Source organism: Artemia franciscana, chromosome 10 (genome assembly GCF_032884065.1).
Source record: "Artemia franciscana chromosome 10, ASM3288406v1, whole genome shotgun sequence".
In the NCBI taxonomy this organism is placed as follows: domain Eukaryota; kingdom Metazoa; phylum Arthropoda; class Branchiopoda; order Anostraca; family Artemiidae; genus Artemia; species Artemia franciscana.
Window position 1 is genome coordinate 15,403,727 of NC_088872.1, and position 22,803 is coordinate 15,426,529.

The following is a 22,803-nucleotide window of genomic DNA, read 5'->3' on the forward strand; positions in this document are numbered from 1 at the left end:
TTGAAATACGGTCAGTCAGCCAGGTATCCAGAACAATCTATGGGTAATTTCTTTGGAAACCATCCAGCAAATCTTCACCCGCTTTTCGTAGCGCCCATGCTTCAGAGCCATATTTGACCACTGTCATCATTGTAGCTTACAAAATTCGAATCTTAGTTTGCAGACTTATCTTCCTATTCTTCCAAACTATTTTTTACTGTGAAAAATCACCCAAGCCTTGACTGTTCTACTTTTAACATCTTCAATGCTCCCACCATCTTTACTAATAATCCCACCAAGGTAAGTGAAGCTGTCCACCAGATCAATCTTTTCGTTACCCAACGTTACCTTTTATCTTAACTAATTCCTATCCTTTGTAACTTAGTCTCCTTAACATTAATTTTTAAACCTATTCTAGCACCCTTAATTTGCAAAGCCTCTAAAAGATCTTTCATTTTCCTCACATTTTCATGTGGGATGCTCAAATTATCAGCATAATCTAATTCCAGGAGAGTTTTTCCTCCCCATTTGATTCCATCAATTTGATCCCTCCCCCATTTGATTCCATCATGGCAATGGTCTCCCTTTGCCTTTCCTGTGCTCCTTAAGACTAAGTCCACCAAAATTATCAATATATTATAAAAGGGGATAGAACACAACCCTACTTAACTCCTGATTTAATGTGAAACCAGCTGCTAACCTCATTTCCTAGCTTAACCGCAGCAGTGTCTTTCTCATACATAGCCCTAATCAATTTAATGTATTTGTCTCGTATGTCAAACAGTTCGTAGTAACGAACTGTAGTAAGGAGCGACCCGGCTCAATAGTAAACGAAACTCTACAAAACGGAATTTTGATGCTAAAATATACATCAAAAGAATCGGATTTTCATGCTGATTTTAAATATATAAGATTCACCAAATTTAATCTTTGTCATCAAAAGTTACGACCCTGAGAAAATTTGCCTTATTTTGGAAAATAGGGGGAAACAACCCCTAAAAGTCATAGAATCTTAACGAAAATCACACCATCGCATTCGGCGTATCAGAGAACCATGTAGCAAAAATTTCAAGCTCCTATCTACAAAAATGTGGAATTTCGTATTTTTTGCCAGAAGACAAATCACGGGTGCGTGTTTATTTGTTTTTTTTTGTTTTGTTTTTTTCCCAGGGGTCATCGTATCGACCAAGTGGTCCTAGAATGTTGCAAGAGGGCTCATTCTAACAGAAATGAAAAGTTCTAGTGCCCTTTGTAAGTGACCAAAAAAATTGGAGGGCACCCAGGCCCCCTCCCACGCTCATTTTTTCTCCAAAGTCAACGGATCAAAATTTTGAGATAGCCATTTTGTTCCGCATAGTCAAAAACCATAATAACTATGTCTTACTCCCCCACAGTCCCTGGGGGAGGGGCTGCAAGTTACAAACTTCGACCAGTCTTTACATATAATAATGGTTATTGGTTATTGGGAAGTATACAGACCTTTTCAGGGGGATTTTTTGGTTTTGGGGTGGGGTTGAGGGTTTGAGGGGAGGGGCTATGCGGGGGGATCTTTCCTTGGAGAAATATGTCATGGGGGAACAGAAATTCAATGAAAAGGGCGCAGAATTTTCTAAACTTACTATAAAAAAACAATGAAAAAATAAACATGGAAAAGTTTTTTCAATTGAAAGTAAGGAGTAGTATTGAAACTTAAAAACGAACAGAGATTATTACGCATATGAGGGGTTCTAAAAATACTTTAGCATAAAGAGCGAGGTATTTAGGAGGAGATAAGTATCTCGCTCTTTATGCTATAGTGTTTTTAGTAATTTCAACTATTTATTCTACGGCCTTTCTGATTCAGGGGTCATTCCTAAAGAATTGAGACAAAACTTACGATTTAGTGTAAAGAGCGAGATATTAACGAGGGTACAAACCCCCTCATATACATAATAAAAATTTAAGATTATAAAAGTTTGTTACGTAAGTTAATTCTTAAGTTACGTATATTTTTTACTAATAAAAACATTCGTTAAAAATTAAAATTTATAGTTGCCTTTTTATGTAACCGAAAAATTGCAGGGCAACTAGGTCTCTTTCCCCACCCTTTATTTCTCAAAATCGTCTGATCAAAACTAAGAGAAAGCCATTTAGACAAAAAAGGAATTTATACGCAAATTTCATTTTAATAATTGATGTGTGGAGAACCAAAATCAAACATGCATTAATTCAAAAACGTTCAGAAATTACATAAAAAAACTAGTTTTTTCAACTGAAAGTAAGGAGCGACATTAAAACTTAAAACGAACAAAAATTACTCCGTATATGAAATGGGTTGTCCCCTCCACAATCCCTCGCTCTTTACGCTAAAGTTTGTCTCTTTGCCACAATTTTGTTTTTTAAAACAATTAAAAGCTTTAGCGTAAAGAGCGAGGGATTGCGGAGGGGACAACCCATTTCATACACGGAGTAATTTCTGTTCGTTTTAAGTTTTAATGTCGCTCCTTACTTTCAGTTAAAAAAACTAGTTTTTTTTATGTAATACCATACAAAGATGAGATTTTTGCTAAAGCTCTCCCATCAACAGAATCGAACGCTTGTTCGAAATCTCATGGTCGATTCAACAGAATTGAAATCTATAAAAATGAGAACCAAAGGTGTTTGACAACACAGGCAATTATTAACCTAAAAGTAAAAATTTGGTCGACACATCCTCTACTTTTTTCTAAAACTGCACTGTTCTTCTCTTATAACTTTGTCTACAGCACCTCTCAGTCTAAAAAATATCGTATTACGAATTCATTTGCTACCTACAGAGAGAATAATGCCTCAATAAGTACCACATTCACTCTTATCACCTTTCTTATACGGTGGTTTAATCAAGGTTTTTCTAAAATCGCTAGGTATTTTACCTTTCTCAAAAATCATTTCCATAATCTTCAGCAACTTATTTCTAACCTCAGAGCCACCACATTTAAGAAACTCATTTACCACACTATCAGCATCTGGATTCGTATTATTTTTTCATCCTTTTAGTACTGTCGCTAATTCTTCCTCGAAAAAAAAAATCTTCCTTGACATCCAAGGCATCAAAACTTTCATTTTCCTCTATATCTTTTCCTGCAGCTCTATCTCCATTTAGCACATTCTCAAAGTATTGTGTCCGCCTCTCCTTAACTCTTTCCTTATCACTAATTGTGGCCGCATTCACATATTTAAACAATAATAATATTTTATTTTTATTTATACTGTATTACATAAAGTTTTTATTAGATTTTGTTACATAATGTTTTAATAGACAATATTATTATAACAATGAATTCGACTTTATAACAATCCACTTTATGAATGAATGTATCCACATAAATCATATTATAATATGTTTGTTATAACAGTATATCTATATATCTATAGCATGTATCTATGTTATATCTATGTTATGTCTATAACAGTATATCTATATATCTATAACAGTATACCTATAACAGTATACATATATATATATATATATATATATATATATATATATATATATACTGTTATATGTATATATATATATATATATATATATATATATATATATATATATATATATATATATATATATATATATATATATATATATATATATATATATATATATATATATATATATATATATATATATATATATATATCCAGGGTAAATTATAGATTACATTTTATGACACAACATAGTCGGACGTAGAGTGAGAGCGATACTTTACCCGGTATCTTATTTCTTACTGTTACTTACGGTCCGTGGGAATGCAAATTCTCAAGAACATCTGAACTCCAGACGCCAGATTAGGGGGGTTTATGTGTGGTCCTACTAAAACCAAAGCAAACCAAGCAGGTTACTAGTGACTGTCAGCTTTTCTTGAATTATACCAGGGTTGCCAGCTTGCACGCTTTTTGTGTGAAATGTACTCTTTTTTGCCTCAGAGGGGATGCGGAAAAGTGAAAATCACTCTTTTTGGGTGTTAGTTTTCATTCACTTTGAACGTCAGTAGTTGGCAACTTTGTTAGAAGTGTAAATAACACAAGGAAAAGGATTACCAACTTTTTACACTTCTTTAGCAAAAATCACGATTTTGGCCTTGATTTGCACTCTTTTTGAACGTCAGCAGTTGGCAACCCTGGATTATACTAGCCCAAATAGCGATAGCCATTTCCCCAATTCACAAAACAGTTAATTTTGCGATTTTTAACTTACCTAATTCCTGTCTAATTTTTGATCCAACTGGACCAATTCTTATAAAAACTAGATCTACGTTGCATGGGCAACGTGAGGTGTTGCGGCAACCTTTGCTCGGCTTCGCCGAGAAAAGTGTTGCGAGAGCAACACTTTGGTTTTGTTTCCTCGCTGCGACTAAACGCTGAAGTTGTTAATCTGTAAGGATGCTAAAATACATACTAGGTACACCAACTCGCAAAAGTTGCAAACTCCTCATTGCTAAAGATGATTGTAGCCTTACAGCCGATTATTACTTACAAGTCCTACATGTCTTACCACTGGAACCAAATTGGTCTTACCATCAAATACAACGGAAACAAAAAATAGGTACACCAACTAGTAAGAGTTGCGAACCCCTCATTGCCGAGGATGATTATGAGCTAACAGCCGACTGTTGCTTACAACTCCCCTATATGTCTCACAATTGGTATCGGCCTATTTTTGGTTTCAGTGTGTACCTTACTACTGAAGTTGTCAACCCCTTTAAACTTTCAAACTGGTATATCTCATGAAGGAATTTTTGTACAAAAAAATGGATGACATATACTTTGATCAGCTCATCAAAAGCTATCGACTGCCGTCGAAAAAAAATCTATCTGTCTTAGTTCAAAAGTTGACTTTTTTGCCGTAGGCCAACTTTCTAACGTCATCACTTAGAAAGGAGCAAAGGATAAACTCTAATTTCTTTAGCAATGAGAAAACTTTTAAAGTTTAAGAGGCACATCTGATACCATTTCTCTACCGCAATCCCAAGTGCGAAAAACCGAATGATAAACTCAGCTGAAATCACGAACAGAAATGGGTAGAAACAATAGATGGCAGCACTTTCGGACCCGTGGGAAAATGCCGCTTTTTTGCTTCTCTAAATTTTCTATTTATCACTCAAAGAAGATATATTGGCTGTGGGGCAGGGTAACTGTCGCATATATTTAACACTTATAGATTTTAGTCCATCTTCAATTTGAAACTGGTGCCTGCCTGCTTGCCTGCTAGAACGGAGCTTTCCACTCGAAAGCAGAAACATGGTTTGATGAAACGAAAGCTTGGCTGCATAACTTCAGATAGTCCTCTCTGACATAGGCTATACAACTCCTCTTCACTTCACACACTATAGGCTCTGGCTCAAGGACAAGCAAAAACCATCCTTTTTGGCCCCAGGCAAGAGTTCTACGAAGCTTTCCAAAATGTAAAGTCATATTCATCAATCCGGCCTAAGGTCCACACTTTTCGTAAAAACCGCAGAGGTTAGACACTTACCATTTTCTAGCAATAAGCTGAAATCGGGGTGCTAGGAACAAAAAAAAAAAAAAAAAAAAAAAAAAAAAAAAAAAAAAAAAAAAAAAAAAAAAAAAAAAAAAAAAAAAAAAAAAAAAAAAACACGACAAAACCAAAGTGTTGCTCTCGCAACACAATTTACTAACCGAATGCAAATTTAATAGTCCAACATGGCGCCCTGGTGCTATCATATGCACATTGCAAGTAGACTCAAACTAATTATTATATTATTAAAACTGCTATTTACCCTTCATTAAAAAATCCTTTCTGATCCAACTATACCAATTATAAAAACTCAAAAGAATTATGTTAAAAAGCTCTGTAGATGGAAATGATTTTCAGTAAATTAACTATCAATTAATTTAAATTATCCTAACTTATTCAATATTTTCATTGATTCCCCTCAAAATCGAGGAGTATATGAAAAACGAAAATAAAGTTACAAAAGAAAATCGTAAAACTTCAGCAAACGAAACAAAGCATTGGCCTAAATTAGGCTTTTTACATAAATGTATAAAATACATAAGAAAAAAATACATCAAACATTATTTAAATTCTGCAAAAAAGGAAAAGGGTGAAAATAAAGAGACAATTTTCAGACTTAGGATAATTAATCCTATCTAATACCAACGGCACTTTTTTTTTAAATTTCAAAACTAATTCAGTGTTACTAAAACAAATTGTAAAACCAAGTCAATATTTAAAATAGCAGACGTGAATTGAAGACACATCGTAGATTTTAAAATCTCGAAAAAGAAGGGCAGGATAGAGAACATGTGGGAGGGCAAATGCTTTAAAAAAAAACTAAAATATCAAGATGCTACCACGACTTATTGAGCCAAAATGCCTTTCTAATTTTTTCTTGAATATTTATATTAGTATTGACTTCAAATCTCGAGCTGAAGAACAAGATGGTAACCCCAGATAAAGAACAGTATCAGAAACCAAAAATGAAGTACTCAAGTTGCAAATTATTTCAGCTCGGTTATTGTCATAGATGGGAAAACATTGACATTTTTCAACACTGATAGAAAGGCCTCTCTATCTTTGAGCTTACTGGAACGTTCCAGTGAATAATAATTAGCGAAAGTTAAATGATCGTTAACTCTGGAGAACGGTGCACAATTATGAAAACAAGAGGAAGTCTTCCCTTGTGTCCTTACGATCGATATTTTCTTAGGACATTCATGAAAGCCTAGAGTCGATAAAGCCCGAATCAAAGAACATAGAAATTTTTTAAGGGAAAGGGTATATCAAAATATTGAGACAGAATCAAATTGTACAGAAAAATAAATTACAAGCGATGTCATGATATTCTTAATATATTGGAGGGGGTGGCTCCTAAGCTCTCCTTCTCGGTCTTTTCGAACGTTCCTATCCATAAGAGTCATTTATGAAATACAGAGTAGACAAAATTATCCAAGTATAGGATATACAGCTTACCTCTTCACTGTCACAAGTAGAGCCCCACTGTTCAAACATTTTCTTAGCTTCAATCACATCTTCTTGGGCCAAGACTACAAGTACCAGAGCAACAGTGCATCGCCCAAGAGCAGGTGTGTTACCGGCAGTTTGGTGGTGTCCCATTTCCTTCAGTATTGCTTTAGTTGCGTCTTCATATCTAAAATTAGAAGCATTGCTTAGGGTGGTACATTGCTTTGCGGCCCCCTTCAAAACATACGTAATTCAATTTCTAGATTCGTCAAACATCACGTGGATGGAGCATCAAAACTTTCAATTCTTTTTACTTACTTGGACTATAATACAAAAGAAGCAATCAGGTTTTGCATTCTTGGGGGCAAATTCTAGATGAGGGTTTTTTTCTATTTTGACAAGTGGGTTGAAGTTCCAGATGAGAGGCTTTTTGTTAGCTTGGAAAGACGGTAATATTCTACATCAGAGCCTTTTTGTTATCTTGGAAAGTGGGCAAAGTTCTATATGAGGTTTTTTGCTATCTTGGAAAATGGATGGAATTCTAGAGGAGGAACGTTTTGCTATCTTGGAAAGTGGGTAATATTCTAGATGAAGGGCTTTTTACTACCTTGGAAAGTAGGTAAACTTCTAGCAAATACTTTTTGTTATTTTGGAAGTGGGTATAATTCTAGATGAGGGGCTATTACTATCATGGAAAGTGGATGAAACTCTTGATGACGAGCCTTTTGCTATATTGGAAAGTGCTTAACATTCTAGATGAGGGACTTTTACTATCTTGGAAAGCAGACAAACTTCTAGTAGGGACTTTTTGCTATTTTGGAAAGTGGGTATAATTCTAAATGAGGGGCTATTGCTATCTTGGATAGTGCATGAAATTCTAGATGAGGATCTTTTTGCTATCTTGGAAAGTGGGTAATATTCTAAGGAACAGTTGAGGTAAAGGAACAGTTTTTAGTCTTTGACTCTGTTTGAAATATTAAGTTTGAATTACAAAAATAATTTACACCTTGCATGGTTCAATTTGGAGGTGAATGGAATTCGTCCGGAATGAGGCAGACTCTGTCTGCTGACCACGTGCCTCTGGATATGGGGTTTCTCCCCTAACTAAACACTCCGATCAGGACGGCCGCAACCTCATGTGGCGGGTGGAGCCCACCCCGGGAATCTCAGTACCAAGGTTAAACCTACCTCTAATCAGATTCCAGGCCTAGGGTCTGTTGGGCTAGCGACCCTCCACCCGAAAATTAAGTGCTACGAAAAGTGACAATATAGCCTCGGACCCGGATTCCCTTTTAAGATCTCGACCATCGCGCGTCAATGGACATGCTGACGACGTCAGAAAGACTGACAGACTAAACCTTATGGACCGAAGGGGGCTACGAATAGCCACCTGGAATGTCTTGACTCTGAATGCACCTGCGTCAAAGAACCTACTCTCTGAAGAACTTCGCAAGAACAAAGTGTCAATTGCAGGTCTTACAGAAACACGTCTTACCGGAAGCGGAGAAGAGCAAATAGGTAACAGTGACTCATTACTCTGGTCTGGAGGAAGCTCGAGAAGGAATGGTGTTGGCCTTGCACTAAAAAGCCTTACAAGAAAGGCCTTACTTTTACACGAAGCTGTATCTGACAGATTAATGAAGGCCCGCTTTGGACACAAGCACGGCAAGATGACTGTCATCGTATGCTATGCCCCGACCAACGATTCTGATGATGCGACTAAGGAGGTTTTCTACTCTGCTTTGTCCAGATGCCTTGCAACAGTACCCCCCCCCCATCGTATAACTGTTCTCCTTGGCGACTTTAACGCGACAGTGCGCGATGATATGGGTGTTTGGCGTGGCACAGTTGGTCCTGTATTCCCCGACCCACTTAACGACAATGGGCTCCGCTTACTTGAACTGTGCCGATCTCGAGACCTTTACATTGCAAACACCTACTTCCAACGCGAAACTATTCATCAGTGCACGTGGTATAGTAATGACGGTCGTACAAAGAAGATGATTGACTACGTCATTATTTCCAAACGCTGGAGATCATTGGTGAAGAACTGCAGAACTTACAGATCAGCAGAGCTTGGAAACGCAGACCATAGGCTTGTGTGCGCCTATCTTCGGCTTCGCCTCCATGCACAACGATCGGAAAGAAAACCCGTCGCTGCAGATATTGGGAAACTAAAGGAACCAGATACTCGCCAGAAGTACAGTATCGAGATATCGAATCGCTTCGAGGCCCTTGGCTCACTTAATAGCAGCGAAGATCTCTGGAAGCATTTTAAATTGCAGACCAGCGAAGCAGCACAACTAGTGCTTGGCAAGAGGAGTTATCCAAAGAAATCGTGGCTAACTAATGAAATACTGCAAGTCATAGAGCAAAGACGGAAGGCAAGCCTTCTTGGGGACATGACCACATATCGGAGGCTCAATGGAGTGCGGAACAGACTCATTCACCGGGATAGAGCCCAGTTTGTTGCAAGGAAAGCCGATGAAATTGAGCTAGCTGCAAAAAAGAAAGACATGGGCAGCCTATTCAAGCATCTCCGAGACCTCACTGAAAATAAAACTCCCACCTTGGGTCCCGTCCTGTCCAGGGATGGTGCACTTCTTTCTGACGAAGGTTCTTGTCTTGAGCGGTGGAAGGACCACTTTTGTTCGCTCCTCAACAATACTGGTCCGTCTGCGCCTCCTAATGATAGTCCCAGCCAACCTTGCAGTCAAAGACCTGGAACAGATGTTCCTCCAGATGAGCCTTTCAGCCCCTCAAAATTGGACATGCAGTAAAAAGACTCAAGAATAATAAAGCTGCTGGTATCTGTGGCTTAAACTCAGAGCTGCTAAAATATGGAGGTCCTGCAATGCTTCTGTTTCTACACACCCCGTTCTCTACAATATGGTAAGCAGAGATAATTCCCGAGGATTGGCGGAAGGGTGTCATCATCCCCTTATGGAAGAGAAAAGGCTCGAGAAGCGACTGCTCCAACTACCGGGGAATAACCCTACTGTCAGTCCCTGGCAAACTGTTTTCAATGGTCCTGCTGGATCGATGTCGGAGCATCATTTGAAAAATCCGGCGACCAGAGCAAGCTGGTTTTATGTCGGATCGTTCAACCATCGAGCAGATTTTCACGATTCGACAAATAGTAGAGAAGACCACAGAGTTCCGACAGAAAGCATTTATTGCCTTCGTTGACTTCCGTGCTGCATTTGACTCAGTCGATCGAAAAACTCTTTGGCGGATTCTAGAGTTGACTGGCCTACCCGAGAAGTATTGCAGACCTCTCAAGGCGCTGCACCATGGGACGGAGAGCTGTGTACAAGTAAATGGTCGGCGCAGCCCGTTCTTTCAAATCACGACAGGGGTGCGCCAAGGATGTGCAGTGGCCCCAGAGCTCTTCAATGTCATCATAGATTACGTTATGACAAAAACCACTTCACGTCTCAGCTTTGGGCTCAAATTCGGAGATCATACCATCACAGATGTCGATTTTGCCGATGACTTGGCCATTCTGGCGGACTCCATGGAGCAGCTGCTGGAAGCGCTCCGAATTCTGCGAGAAGAGGCTGCCAAAGTAGGACTGCATATAAACTGGAACAAAACTAAAATTATGGCCATAGACCCGTCTTCTCCTGCTGTCAATTCTCCAGTTAGCCTGGACAGCACCACTAGCATCGAGGTTGTTAAAGACTTCACCTACCTGGGCTCCGTAATTTCTTCAAATGGCTCACTTCTCCCCGAGCTGCAGGCAAGATTATCTAAAGCGTCTTCTGTCATGGGTAGACTGAAACGTCACCTCTGGCGAAAACCAAACATCAGTCGCACAACGAAACTGCGGATCTTCAACGCTGTAGTCGGCTCTGTGATGCTTTACGGAGCTGAGACATGGCCAGCATCAGCTGCAACCCTCAAGAAAATAGACGTATTTCATGCAAAGAGCCTGAGGAGGATTGAGGGCCTACGATGGTCCGACTTCGTCAGCAATGAAAAGCTTCTGCAGCTCACAAAGCAGTCTTGGTTTTCGACTTAAGCAGCCGAGCGAACCTTACGATGGTTCGGGCATCTGCTACGAATGCCACCACATCTACCCGCAAAGATGATCTATGACTCCGACCCTATCAAAGTTGGTTGGAAGCGACCTCGCGGCCGACCGAAGAAACTTTGGTCCGACAGCCTGTCCTAGTTCTTGACGATGGCAAATATCAGACAGGGCGAAGAGAAAATACTCGCCATGGGCGGAAGTGGGTGGAGGAGGCAGATGTCACTCTCTACGCCGAGCAGTGCCCGGCAGGAGACTTGAGTCAAAAGTAAGTCAATGGTTCAATATTGATGAATTCATGGTCAATCATGGTTCAATATGCTACAAATACTATCCATGAATACCAGTGCATGGTGGATGCTCCGCTAAAGCGCGGGGTGTATATGACGTATTTCGATGTACCATAAGGTTCCATAGACACATAGATATTTATTGTGAAACAAAAGCCTCTTTGGGTCATGGCAAAAATAAAACAAATAAAAGCACACATACAAATAAAACATTTGCACACAAAGTCAAATTTTCTTAGCACGAGAACTCGTTTAAAATAGAAAAAATATAATCTTTTACTAATCGTTAAGCAAAGCGCTATCTATACGAGATGGTTTTATTCTTCATACCCATGGTCCTTTAAAACCTATACTTATCTATCTGTGAAAATCTGAAGAAGCGAAAAAAATTATTGCTTATTGTTTTCTTAGATAGGTGTCGTGAGTAACCCCTCTTGAAGGGATAATATTTGGAAAGACATGCTGGTAGAAGGTATTTGAATCCGATATTCGTCAAAGATGTCGCTAAGATATCATAATAGAAAGTCTTCCATGCATTCGTTAAAAACAAGAGATCATAGACAGCGCAATGGCGCTGCCCAAGTAAGAAGCGATGTGAGCACAATATATTATACATTTATTATTATTATTTTTTTTTGGTTCTAGACCAGGGCACTTCGTATCGAAGGAGTTATCATAGAAACTACAAAAAGGGCTCATTCGATTGGAAATTGAAAGGGCTAGTGCCCTTTTCAATAGTCGGAAATGATTGGAGGGCAACTAACACCCTTCCCAGGCCCACTATTTCCCCATTGTTCAACGTACTTGATAGGTCTAGATATTGTGTCTTTGAGGATGACAACCCTCTACACCCCTCAGGGCCAGGATTGTGAGTTATGCCCTGGGAGCATGTAAGGTTAATATAGAAAAGGTGATTGCATAAACTTCGGAAGGGTCTCATTGGATTTGTAATCAGAAGTTCTAGCGCCCTTTTTAATATTCAGTGCTCGGAGGATGGACACTCCCCCCCGCAAAACCTCGTATTTTCCCGAAATGCAACCTACAGAAATTTGGAGATGGCCATTTGTTCTCGTAGAAACTTCGAAAAAGGATCATTCCACTGGAAATTGAAGGGACCAGTGCCCCTTTTAATAGTCGAAAGTGATTGGAGCGGAATTAACCACCCTCAGACACCCATTATTTCCCCAAACACATCCAATCAAAATTTTGAGATACAATTTTGTTCAGCGTGGTTAAAAGGTCCGGAAATTATGTCTTTGAAGATGACAACCCCCCCCCCACCACCACCACCACCACCTTCGGTGCAAGTGTTGTAAGTTTTGCCTTGGTGCATATAGGGTTTTTATAGAAAGGGTGGTCATATAAACTTTGTAGGGGCTCACTGGATTGGTAATCATGAGTTTTAGTACCTTTTTTAAGATTCAAAGTGGTCGGAGGGCGGATAGACCCCTCCCCACAATTCGTATTTTCCCAAAATGCATCTGATAGAAATTTTGAGAAGGTGATATGTTGTCGTTGAAACTTTAAAAAGGGCTCATTCGATTGGAAATTGAAAGAGTCTTTCTCAATAGTCAACACTGATTGGAGGTCAACAAGCCCTCGCCCCACGCTCATCAATTCCCAAACCACATCTAATCAAAATTTTGAGATAGCCATCTTGTTAGGCGTAGTTGAAAAGTCGGAAAATTATGTCTTTGAGGATTACAAACCCCTTCTCAGAGCCCTCAGCGAAAGGGTTATAAGTTATACCCCGAGGGCATATACGGTTTTAAAGGAAAGGTTGGTCGTATAAACTCAGTAGGGGGCTCATTTGATTAGAAATCAGACGTTATATTTCCTTTTTTACGAGTCAAAGAGGTCGGAGGCAACCCACCATCCGACTACGCTTCATTTTCCACAAATACATCTGGTAAAAATTTTGAAATATCCATTCCTTCAAAAATAGTCCAAAGATCATATAATAAGATCTTTGGGGTGGACAGAATCCCCCATAGTCTGAGGGTAAGGGTTGTAAGTTATGTCCCAAGGGAATATAAGGTTTATGGAAGAGGTAGTCGTATGGACTTTTGAAAAGGCTCATTTGATTTGAAATGTATAGTTCTAGTTCCCTTCTAAAAGTTAAACATAATGGAGGGCATCTAACCCCCCTGCCTGACATCCTCTTTTCCCAAAACACACTCAATTGAAATTGTGAGATAGCAATTTCGTAAGCCAATAGTCAAAAAATCATATAACAATGTCTTTAGTGTGGACACAATTCCCCAAAACCCATGGGCAAGGGTTGTAAGTTATGCCCCGGGCATATAAGGTTTTTACGGAACGGGTAGTTGTATAAACTTTGGATCGGGCGGAGCTAATTTGATTGGATGTTTGAAGATTTAGTGCCTTTTTTAAGAGTCAAAAGTGAATGGAGGGATGTCACACCCCCCCCCTAAGCCTTTCATTCTACAAAACATATCCAATCGAAATATTAAGAGAGCTATTTTGTTCAGCATTGCTGAAAGGTCCAGCATTGGGGATGTCAACCTCCCCACAGTCCTCAGGACAAGGGCTGTAATTTAGGCAATTCGTACATTGTTTAGACATAGTATATGTTACTCAGAAAGGTATGCATGTTTGTACTTTACTTTCCAAAAAGAGGAAGGGTACTCAGGTGAGCCTTTCATAGAATGTTGAGGGAAGTGTTGAACTAAATCAAAACACGTTATGTGTATACGGATTGTCAAAAGGGTACAACACAGGAGTAACTGAATTTGAAAATTCAGGAAATGATAAGGAAGATGATCGAAAAGGAAATATTTGCACGCTATCAATACTTCTACAACTAGCACCGCTACTACTACCACACTACTCCATTTACAGAATTAAGAGGAAATATGAACTAAATCCAATGACACCATGTCAAAAGGGTACAACAAAGGAGTAACTGAGTTCGAAAATCCAGGAAACGATAAGGGAGATGATCAAAACGGAAATATTTGCATGTTATCAATACTTCTACGACTAGCACCATTACTAATACCACACTACTCTATTTACAGAATTAAGAGGAAATAAGTACTAAATTAAATGACGCCATGCACATAGTCAAAATAACGTATCTCAAGAATTGATTTGGGTATGAAGTTGAAAGGGTACAACAAAGGAGTAACTGAGTTCGAAAATTCAGGAAATGATAAGGGAGATGATAAAAAGGAAAATATTTGCATGCTATCAATACTTCTACGACTAGCACCATTACTAATACCACATTACTCTATTTACAGAATTAAGAGGAAATAAGTACTAAATTAAATGACGCCATGCACATTGTCAAAAAAACGTATCTCAAGAATTGATTTGGGTATGAAGTTGAAACTTTCAGAGAATACTTAAAGGGGGAGACCATCTCACCAAAAGGCAAACTGTGCACACTACTACTAATACTACTGTTAGATACAGAATTTACTACTACTACTACTACTACTACTACTACTACTACTACTTCTATTACAACTACTTCTAGGACCAAGAGCATTGAGATGAAAATTTCAAGAAGTATATGAATATACAGGTTATCAAAAGGACATATCAGCAATATCATAGCAATGGCTAATTGTATTAGATTGATATTTCCAGGACTTGATGAGAGGGATGTTCAACTGACAAAAAGAAATACGTTAATACTACTACTGCTAGTAGTACTAACGCTATTCAATACTATTCCTAGTAATATCAATACTACTACTGACTACTATTACAACTATACCTAAGGGTATGAAGGTGAAATTTTGAGCAAGGAAGATGAACTGAATCAGAACACGAGTAGTATCCCCATAGGCACGTTAAACGGAAAGTACCCCTTCGAAATCTGATCCTGAGACTTTTCTAAACTTCTTCAAGACGCAGGTGTCTCTTAAGTCATAGAGAATGTTTTCTAAAAGACGCAGGAGGTTGTTACGTAATAGGGGAATATTTACGTTGGTTGTTATGTTTGCTTGTTACCTAATACTTTCTCTGATTTTTAAAAAACCTACGAGGGCTAGGAAAAAAACCTTCAAGAGCCCGCCAAATCATGATTTCTAAGATTGTTACGTCATAGGGTAAGCATGTTACCTAATAGAGAGTGCATAGAAAACCTTCAGGCCCCCACCATATCATGATTTCTTTGGATGTTAAGCAATAAGGAATGTTTTCTAAGAAATGCAGGTGCATGTTGCGTCATAGGGAATGTTTACTTTTGGTTGTTAAATAATAGGTTTTGGAATGTTACATAATAGGACTTGTTAGAGACCGTTAGTCAAGCGGGGAGTCCTGGCACGTGGAATGTGACGCAATCTTCTGTACCTTGCTAGATTTATTGGGGTGGAGGTAATCTTAAGTGATTTGGTAGATTTGCTGAGAATGATGTAATGACAGCGCAAATGTTGGTGTTACATAATGACACCTTAATTTAAGCTATAGAACATGTTAGTCCAAGGAATTCACACCACCATGGCAATATGTGGCTGGCCCGTAAACACCAGAAGAAAATTCAAAACTCAAAAATGGGGAAAAAAGTTAAAATAGCTAATAAAGGATAAAATATAAGCAAAATGAAACATGAAATAAAGAAAGGCAGGGATCCTACCGACCAAGAGGAGGCTTGTTAATAGAGGTAAATTTAAACCACATTAAGACATTTTTGACAGCTTTTAATGAAAATGCCTCGTTTCCTTGAGCCGAGACTATGCATTCCCGGTTGACAAGCACACATTTGAATTATATTTTCGCTTCAAGTTAAACATGATCTCGTTAGAGGTAAATTTAAGCCCCATTAAGATATTTTGAGGTCTTTTAATGAAAATGCTTTGTTGCTTTTAGCCAAGACTATGCATTCCAAGTTGACAAGCGCCAAATTGAATAATATTTTCTCCTCGACAATATGTGGCTGGCCCCGTGGCATCTCTATGACAGGTCTTATCATTTCTAAGACATTTTTTAGCAAAAAATCATGAAAAAATTATGATTTAAATCTAATGATTCGTGTTTTTGCAAGTCCTCCTAGACATAATACCGTCCAAGGTAATTCACGCCACCATGCCGCACTATTACTGGCCATCTGACACTCTATAGCACCTCTTCTTAATCCTTAAGACATTTCCAGATATTTTAGTGTTAAAATTATGCTTAAAACTAATGGTTCATATTTTTGCAAGCCACCTCTCAACGCAATACACCGTCAAAATTCTCACTACCGTGGCACACTACGATTGACCATCTGGCACCCTCTAGCACCCCTTCTTCATTCCTAAGACATTTCGAAATCTGTTAAAATTATGCTTAAATCCAATGGTTCATGTTTTCACAAGCCGCTTTTCAACGTGATACATCATGTCAATTCACATCACCATGGCATATTACGATTGACCATCTGGCACCCTCTAGCACCCCTTCTTCATTTCTAAGACATTTCCAGATATGTTCTTGTAAAAAAAAAATCACGCATTAAATCCAATGTTTTCATGATTTCGCATGTTTCATGTTTTCATGTCGCATATTTTGATGTTTTCGCAAGTCACCTTCAACGTGATACACCATGTCAATTCATACCATAGTGCCACACTCTGACTGGCCTTCTGGCGCCATCTAGCCCTCCTTAGTCATTCCAAAGATATTTTCCAGATATATTCTTGTTAAAATATAACGCATTAAATCCAATGGCTCATGTAGCAATCCATTCACAAACATGATGCCCCCGTGACAATTCACGCCACTCCGGCAAATAAAAAATGACAGACGACACCCTCTGGCACACATTATCACACCTAAGGGCTTTTCAACCTTTTTTACTCAAGAATAAATTCATAAAATACAAATGACCGTTGAGACTTGAACCTGAACAGAAGAAACTTGTCATTTCATTGTTAGATGGCGATGCTCCGTGGCAATTTTTACCCTATGACACTAAGTGGCTGACAAACGGCACCCTCTGCCAAGCGTGATCACATATTTGGCAGTTTTTGAGCATTTTCCTGCAAAAATAACTAAAAATCCCAATAGCGATTCTTCTGATGACTTTAGGCAAATGAGGCCAGCTTAGCACAGAATACCAGCCCCACAATGACACCCTCTGAAGGCATTTTATTACAGCTAAGGGTTTTTTCAACCTTAATCCCTCAAAAATAAACTTAAAACTGAAAAAATTACCATTGTTTTTACTTGAACTTTGAGAACTTTCCATTTCATTGTTAGATTGCGATGTTCCGTGGCATTTCACATCCCTCCTTCTCCTTATTTCCAGAAGTTTTGTAAAAAAAAAGTCCTCTTTATTGTTAAAAGGCAACGTTTTCTAGAAAAAGCCTTTTTCTTATTACCACAACATGTAAAAACCCGGACCAAACAATAGACATCAAGACCAAGCCGTAGAAATCCAGGTAAACTCATAGAAATCATATCCAAACTGTAGAAATCAAGGGCAACCTCTAAAATCAAGACTAATACATAGAAACCATAACCAATGCATGGAAATTCACATGAGTTCATAAAGATAAGGGTCAGCCTTAGAAATTAAGACCGAACAATAGACCTCAAGATCAATCCGAAGTAATCAAGTGATCAATATGTAGAAATCTAGAACAATCCTTAGAAATCAAAACCAATACATAGAAATCAGGACCAAATTGTAAATATGAGAACCAGTGCAAAAAAACGGATCAAACCGTAAAACCGATACCAGACTCGAGAAATAAAGGACAACCTCTAAAATCAAGGCCAATTAGAAGAAATCACGGCATCATCTAGAAATAAAGTTCAATACATAAACTTATGACCAGACCAGACCATAGAAATCAAGACGAATTCATAAAAATCAAGGCCAACCTCTAAAAATCAAGACCAAACCGAAGAAATCAAGGCCAACCTCTAAAAATCAAGACCAAACCGAAGAAATCAAGTGACCAATATGTAGAAATTTAGAGCAAGCCCATAGAAATCATGACCACTCATAGAAATCCAGACGAACTCACAAAAATCAAGAGATCAATATGTAAAAATCCAGAGCAATCCTTAAAAATTAATACCAATCCATAGAAATCAAGACTAAATTGTTGAAATTGGGACTAATGCGTAGAAATCAAGACCAAACCATCGAAATCATGACCAAATTGTAGAAATCATGACCAACCTCTAAAAATCATGATCAATGCATAGAAACCCTGACGAATTTATAAAAGTCAAAATCAAACTGAAGAAATCAAGGCCAGCCTGTAAAAATCTAAAGCAACCAAAACAAAACAAGAGGTCAATATACAAAATCTAGAGCAACCACATAGGAATCATAACCAATTCATAGAAATCCAGAAGAACTCCCAAAATTCGAGAGACCAACATGTAGAAATCCAAAACAATCCTTGGAAATCAAGACCAATACATACAAATCATGACAAGACCCAGAAATCCAGATGGATTCATAAAAACCAAGACCAAACCGAAGAAATCAAGGTCAAGCTCTGAAAATCACGACCAAACCGAAGAAATCAAGTGGTCAATATGTAGGAATCTAGAGCAACCCTATAGAAATTATAACCAACTCATAGAAATCCAGGCAAACTCACAAAAATCAAGCGATCAATATTTGAAATCCAGACCAAACCATAGAGACTAAGAGACCAATTCATGGAAACCTAGACCAAACCATAGAAATGAGGACCACCCTCCAGAAATCAAGAGATCATTATGTAGAAATCCAGAACAACACCCTAGAAATCTTTACCAATACATACAAATCCGAACAAATTCTTTCAAATCATAAGCAATGCATAAAAATCCACACTAATTCATATAAATCATGGTTAGCCCTAGAAATCCAGACAAAACCATAGACATCAAGACCACACTGTAAAAATCAAGATATCAACATGTAGAAATCCAGAAAAATCCTTCAAAATTATGACCAGTGCATAGAAAACCAGACCAAACCGTAAAAAAACAAGATCAAACTCTAGAAATCAAGGTCAACCACTGAAAACCAGGATAAACCCAAAAAATCAAGGGCAACAAATAAAAAGCAATACCAATACCTAAAAGCCATGACCAGGCCCTAGAAATCCAAACGAATTCGTAAAATATCAAGACCAAACTGAATAAATAAAAGCCAATCTCTGAAAATAAAGACAAATCCGAAGAAATCAAGAGATAAAAAGGCAAACCTCTAAAAATCAAGACCAATCCGAAAAAATCAAGATGTCGATATGTAGAAATCTAGAGCAACCCCATAGAAATCATAACCAATGCTTAGAAATCCAGACGAAGTCACAAAAATCAAGATATCAACATGTAAAAATTTAGAACAATCCTTAGAAATCAAGACCAAACCATAAAAATCAAGACCAAGCTGTAGAAATGATAACCGGTGCACACAAATCTAGACCAAACCGTAAAGCCAAGAGCAAACTCTAGAAATGAAAATCGACCTCTAAAACCAAGATCAATCCGAATAAATTGAGGGCAACATCTATAAATCAAGATCAATACACATGAATCCTGACCAGACCCTAGAAATCCAGACGAATTCTTTTCCTAGAGATGGCATATCTCCACATAAGGAATCTCATCCTTCAGTCAACTCATTTCTAAATCTGTTCTATGCAGAAAATGTTGGAGTGTGTGTAAAAGTTTTTTATTCCTTAAAAGGGCTCTTAAGTAATTTTTGTCCAATAGTCAAGGTTAGACTCACTTAAGCTTTTGTCGCTTTTTCAGTCTTTTTTTATAGAAAGAGAAAAAGTTTAGGTCTTCGGATATCTGATGCATTTTTCTTTATGAGGTACCTTCTCAGGCACCCATTGAACGAAATATTGAACTTCATCTTCGGGATCATGAATTGAATGCATGTATTTATTACAACTGAAGTCTTCCAAGTTGAATAATTGAATTTATTTATCTCTTTCCGCTATTAGGAGCTTATCCGTTAGGGTGTTGTTGCCTTTAACCTAAACAGATTGCACAACAAGAACTGCATATTCCTCCAGTTTCCTCTTGTACTTTTTATTTATTTAATGACCGAAAATCCCTTGGATAAGATAAAGTGCGCCATAATGGTGTCGTGTGCCATTTGTAGTTTTCCACAGCGGCGTGAATTGTCATGGGGGCATCATTTTGGGGGGTGGATTGCTAAAAAATGAACCATTGGACTTAATGCGTGATTTTTTACCAAAAACATGTGGAAAATGTCTTAGGAATAAAGAAGGGTTGTTAGAGGGTGCAAAAAAAACAGCCATAGTGTCGAACGGTGGTGTGAGTTGGCATGGTGTATCACGTCGAGGGTGGCTTGCGAAAATATGAACCATTGGATTTTTAAGCATAATTTTAACAAGAATATATCTGGAAATGTGTTAGGAATGACGACGGGGTGCTAGAGGATGCCAGATGACCAATCGTAGCGTGCCATGGTGGTGAGCATTGTGACGGTGTATCGCGTTGACGGGTGGCTTTTAACAGGAACATATCTGGAAATGTCTTCGGAATGAAAAAGAGGTGCTAGAGGACGCCAGATGGCCAGTAAGTGTGGCACGGTGGCGTGAAGGGCACCATGTTTAGAGTGGCTTGCAAAAGCACGAGTCTATGGATTTAAATCATAATTTTTTCATGAATTTTTTTGAAAAATGCCTTATGCATGATAATACGTGTCATAGGGATTTCACGAGGCCAGCCACATATTGCTATGGTGGAGTGAATTGCTTTGAATAACATTTTCTAGTGCTTAAAGTTAAGCTGAGAGGTTTTAAAAGAATTTTTTCCAACTGAGGGATAGTGAAATCTAACGCTCAGTCAAAGAAATGATGTATTTTCATTCGAAACCCTCAAGAATATCTTAATGTTGCTTAAATTTACCTCTAACGATATTATGTGAAATTTAAAGAGGAAATATTTTTCAAATATGCGCTTGTCAACAGGGAATGCATAGTCTTGGCTCAAAGTCTTATTTTAACAGTTTTTATAGGTTACCTTTTCAGCAATTACAGTTTTTTTAGGAGCTAAAATTTGTCAGTTAAGTTTCGAGGTTTATTTACTGTTTCTCTATCCACATCTATGCAGTTAACCTTTTCTGTCTGGTCGTTCAGAACAGAAAAATGTCTGTTAAACGACCATCAAACCATGTCTGTTAAACGACCGTCATGTAGTTTTCTTATATGTAAAAGCTTTTTCAAAAAGAAGAGACGGCGAGTTACTTCACACAATGGAATCTATCTATTCAATGTCCTTGTCTTGTTTCAGTGTTTGTTTGTTTGTTTTTTTGTGTTTTTTTTATAATAGTGTTTTATTCTTGTTCTCTGTGGTCCATTATTGGGCCTAGTAACCACTTTACTTTTGTAATAGTTTTTCTTTTAGTATCAATAAATTGATTGATTGATACCATTAAATAATAGCTAATCTCATTAATAGATTTAAATTGATTGCTCTATATTTTAAATACATTTTGTTACCAGCGTTAGTATCAGTTGTAGAAGTGTTTTATATAACCGAAAAGCTTTGAAATGTAATATTACTGACAAAACATTGTTATTGATTTACTCACTTTTTCAACGTGACCATGGATCTGGCTGCTTTGCCAATATATTCAGCTGCATCTCTTGGACGCTCTTCAGTCTAAAAGAAAGAATAAAACATTATTATCCAAAACCTAGCCTGTCAATCGCACTTTGAACATATTCCTTATGTTTTTCACATAAATTTATATACACCTATAAAACAACAATAAAAAATGCACGGAAATGTAGGGGGATGGAGCAGGGATTTTTTTTTTTTTAATTCAAGTACAAAAGAGGCATTTTTCCAAATCTAGAGAATTCTTTTAACGAAATACCAAAAAGGATATCATTCAAAATGTATGGGGAGGGTAATCCCCTCCAAGTTCTTATAATATTTTAAATTATGAGGGCGCTGTGCAACACCATCTGGGCTTGTCAAATATATTTTATTCAATTAGGCGGCTTTAGAGATATTTCAAATAGCACGACAAACGCTCTTCTATCTAAACGAAAGAAGAAAAATATTCTTTTCCAAACCTTTAACAATTCCAGACCCGCCGGTCAGATTTTTGAAAAGTATCTTTGTTGGGAATTTTTGTTGAAAAATACTCTTTTTGGTTTAAAAAAGAAAAATCATCATCCTTTCCTCTTTATTTCGCAAAATACACAAAGCCCCCCACCCTAAATTTCCGTGAATTCACGCATTTATCCTTATGAGAGAAAGATGGGTTTATTAATATAAATAACAAAACAAAACAAGCAAATGGCCCGAAGCAAAGCTTGTTTGGGCTTACAACCCCAATACGAATACAAATAAAAACAATACGAAAAAGAAGAAGAAAAAAATCCAATTACCCTGCATTTCAATTCATACGGAATTACACTTCAAAAAGACAAAACAAAAAGAAACTAAAACCACTTGACCAGTAATCTACTTAGAGCAAATTAAGAATAAAAAAACATGCAAAAAAAATACTTTAGGTAAATTAGGTGAAACTTAGGCCTTATATCCTTTGAAGCTAATTTTTACAGCGAAAAAGAACCATGTGTTGATCGGGATCTAGTCCATCT

The 22,803-nt window shown here is 37.7% G+C and overlaps 1 protein-coding gene and 1 long non-coding RNA gene across 2 annotated transcripts in view; one reads left to right on the plus strand and one right to left on the minus strand.

Annotated features, from left to right (window-relative positions):
• LOC136031832 (uncharacterized) overlaps positions 1-22,803 on the plus strand; it is a 275,292-nt gene that overhangs the window by 94,983 nt on the left and 157,506 nt on the right. The window lies entirely within an intron of this gene.
• The window catches only part of LOC136031830 (gamma-soluble NSF attachment protein-like), a 77,342-nt gene that overhangs the window by 6,156 nt on the left and 48,383 nt on the right, over positions 1-22,803 (minus strand). Inside the window, exons 6-7 of the mRNA XM_065711658.1 lie at positions 21,780-21,850; positions 6,932-7,109 (exon numbers count right to left, since the gene is read on the minus strand). Coding sequence (XP_065567730.1) covers positions 6,932-7,109; positions 21,780-21,850 — 249 coding nt within the window. The remainder of the gene's footprint in view (positions 1-6,931; positions 7,110-21,779; positions 21,851-22,803) is intronic.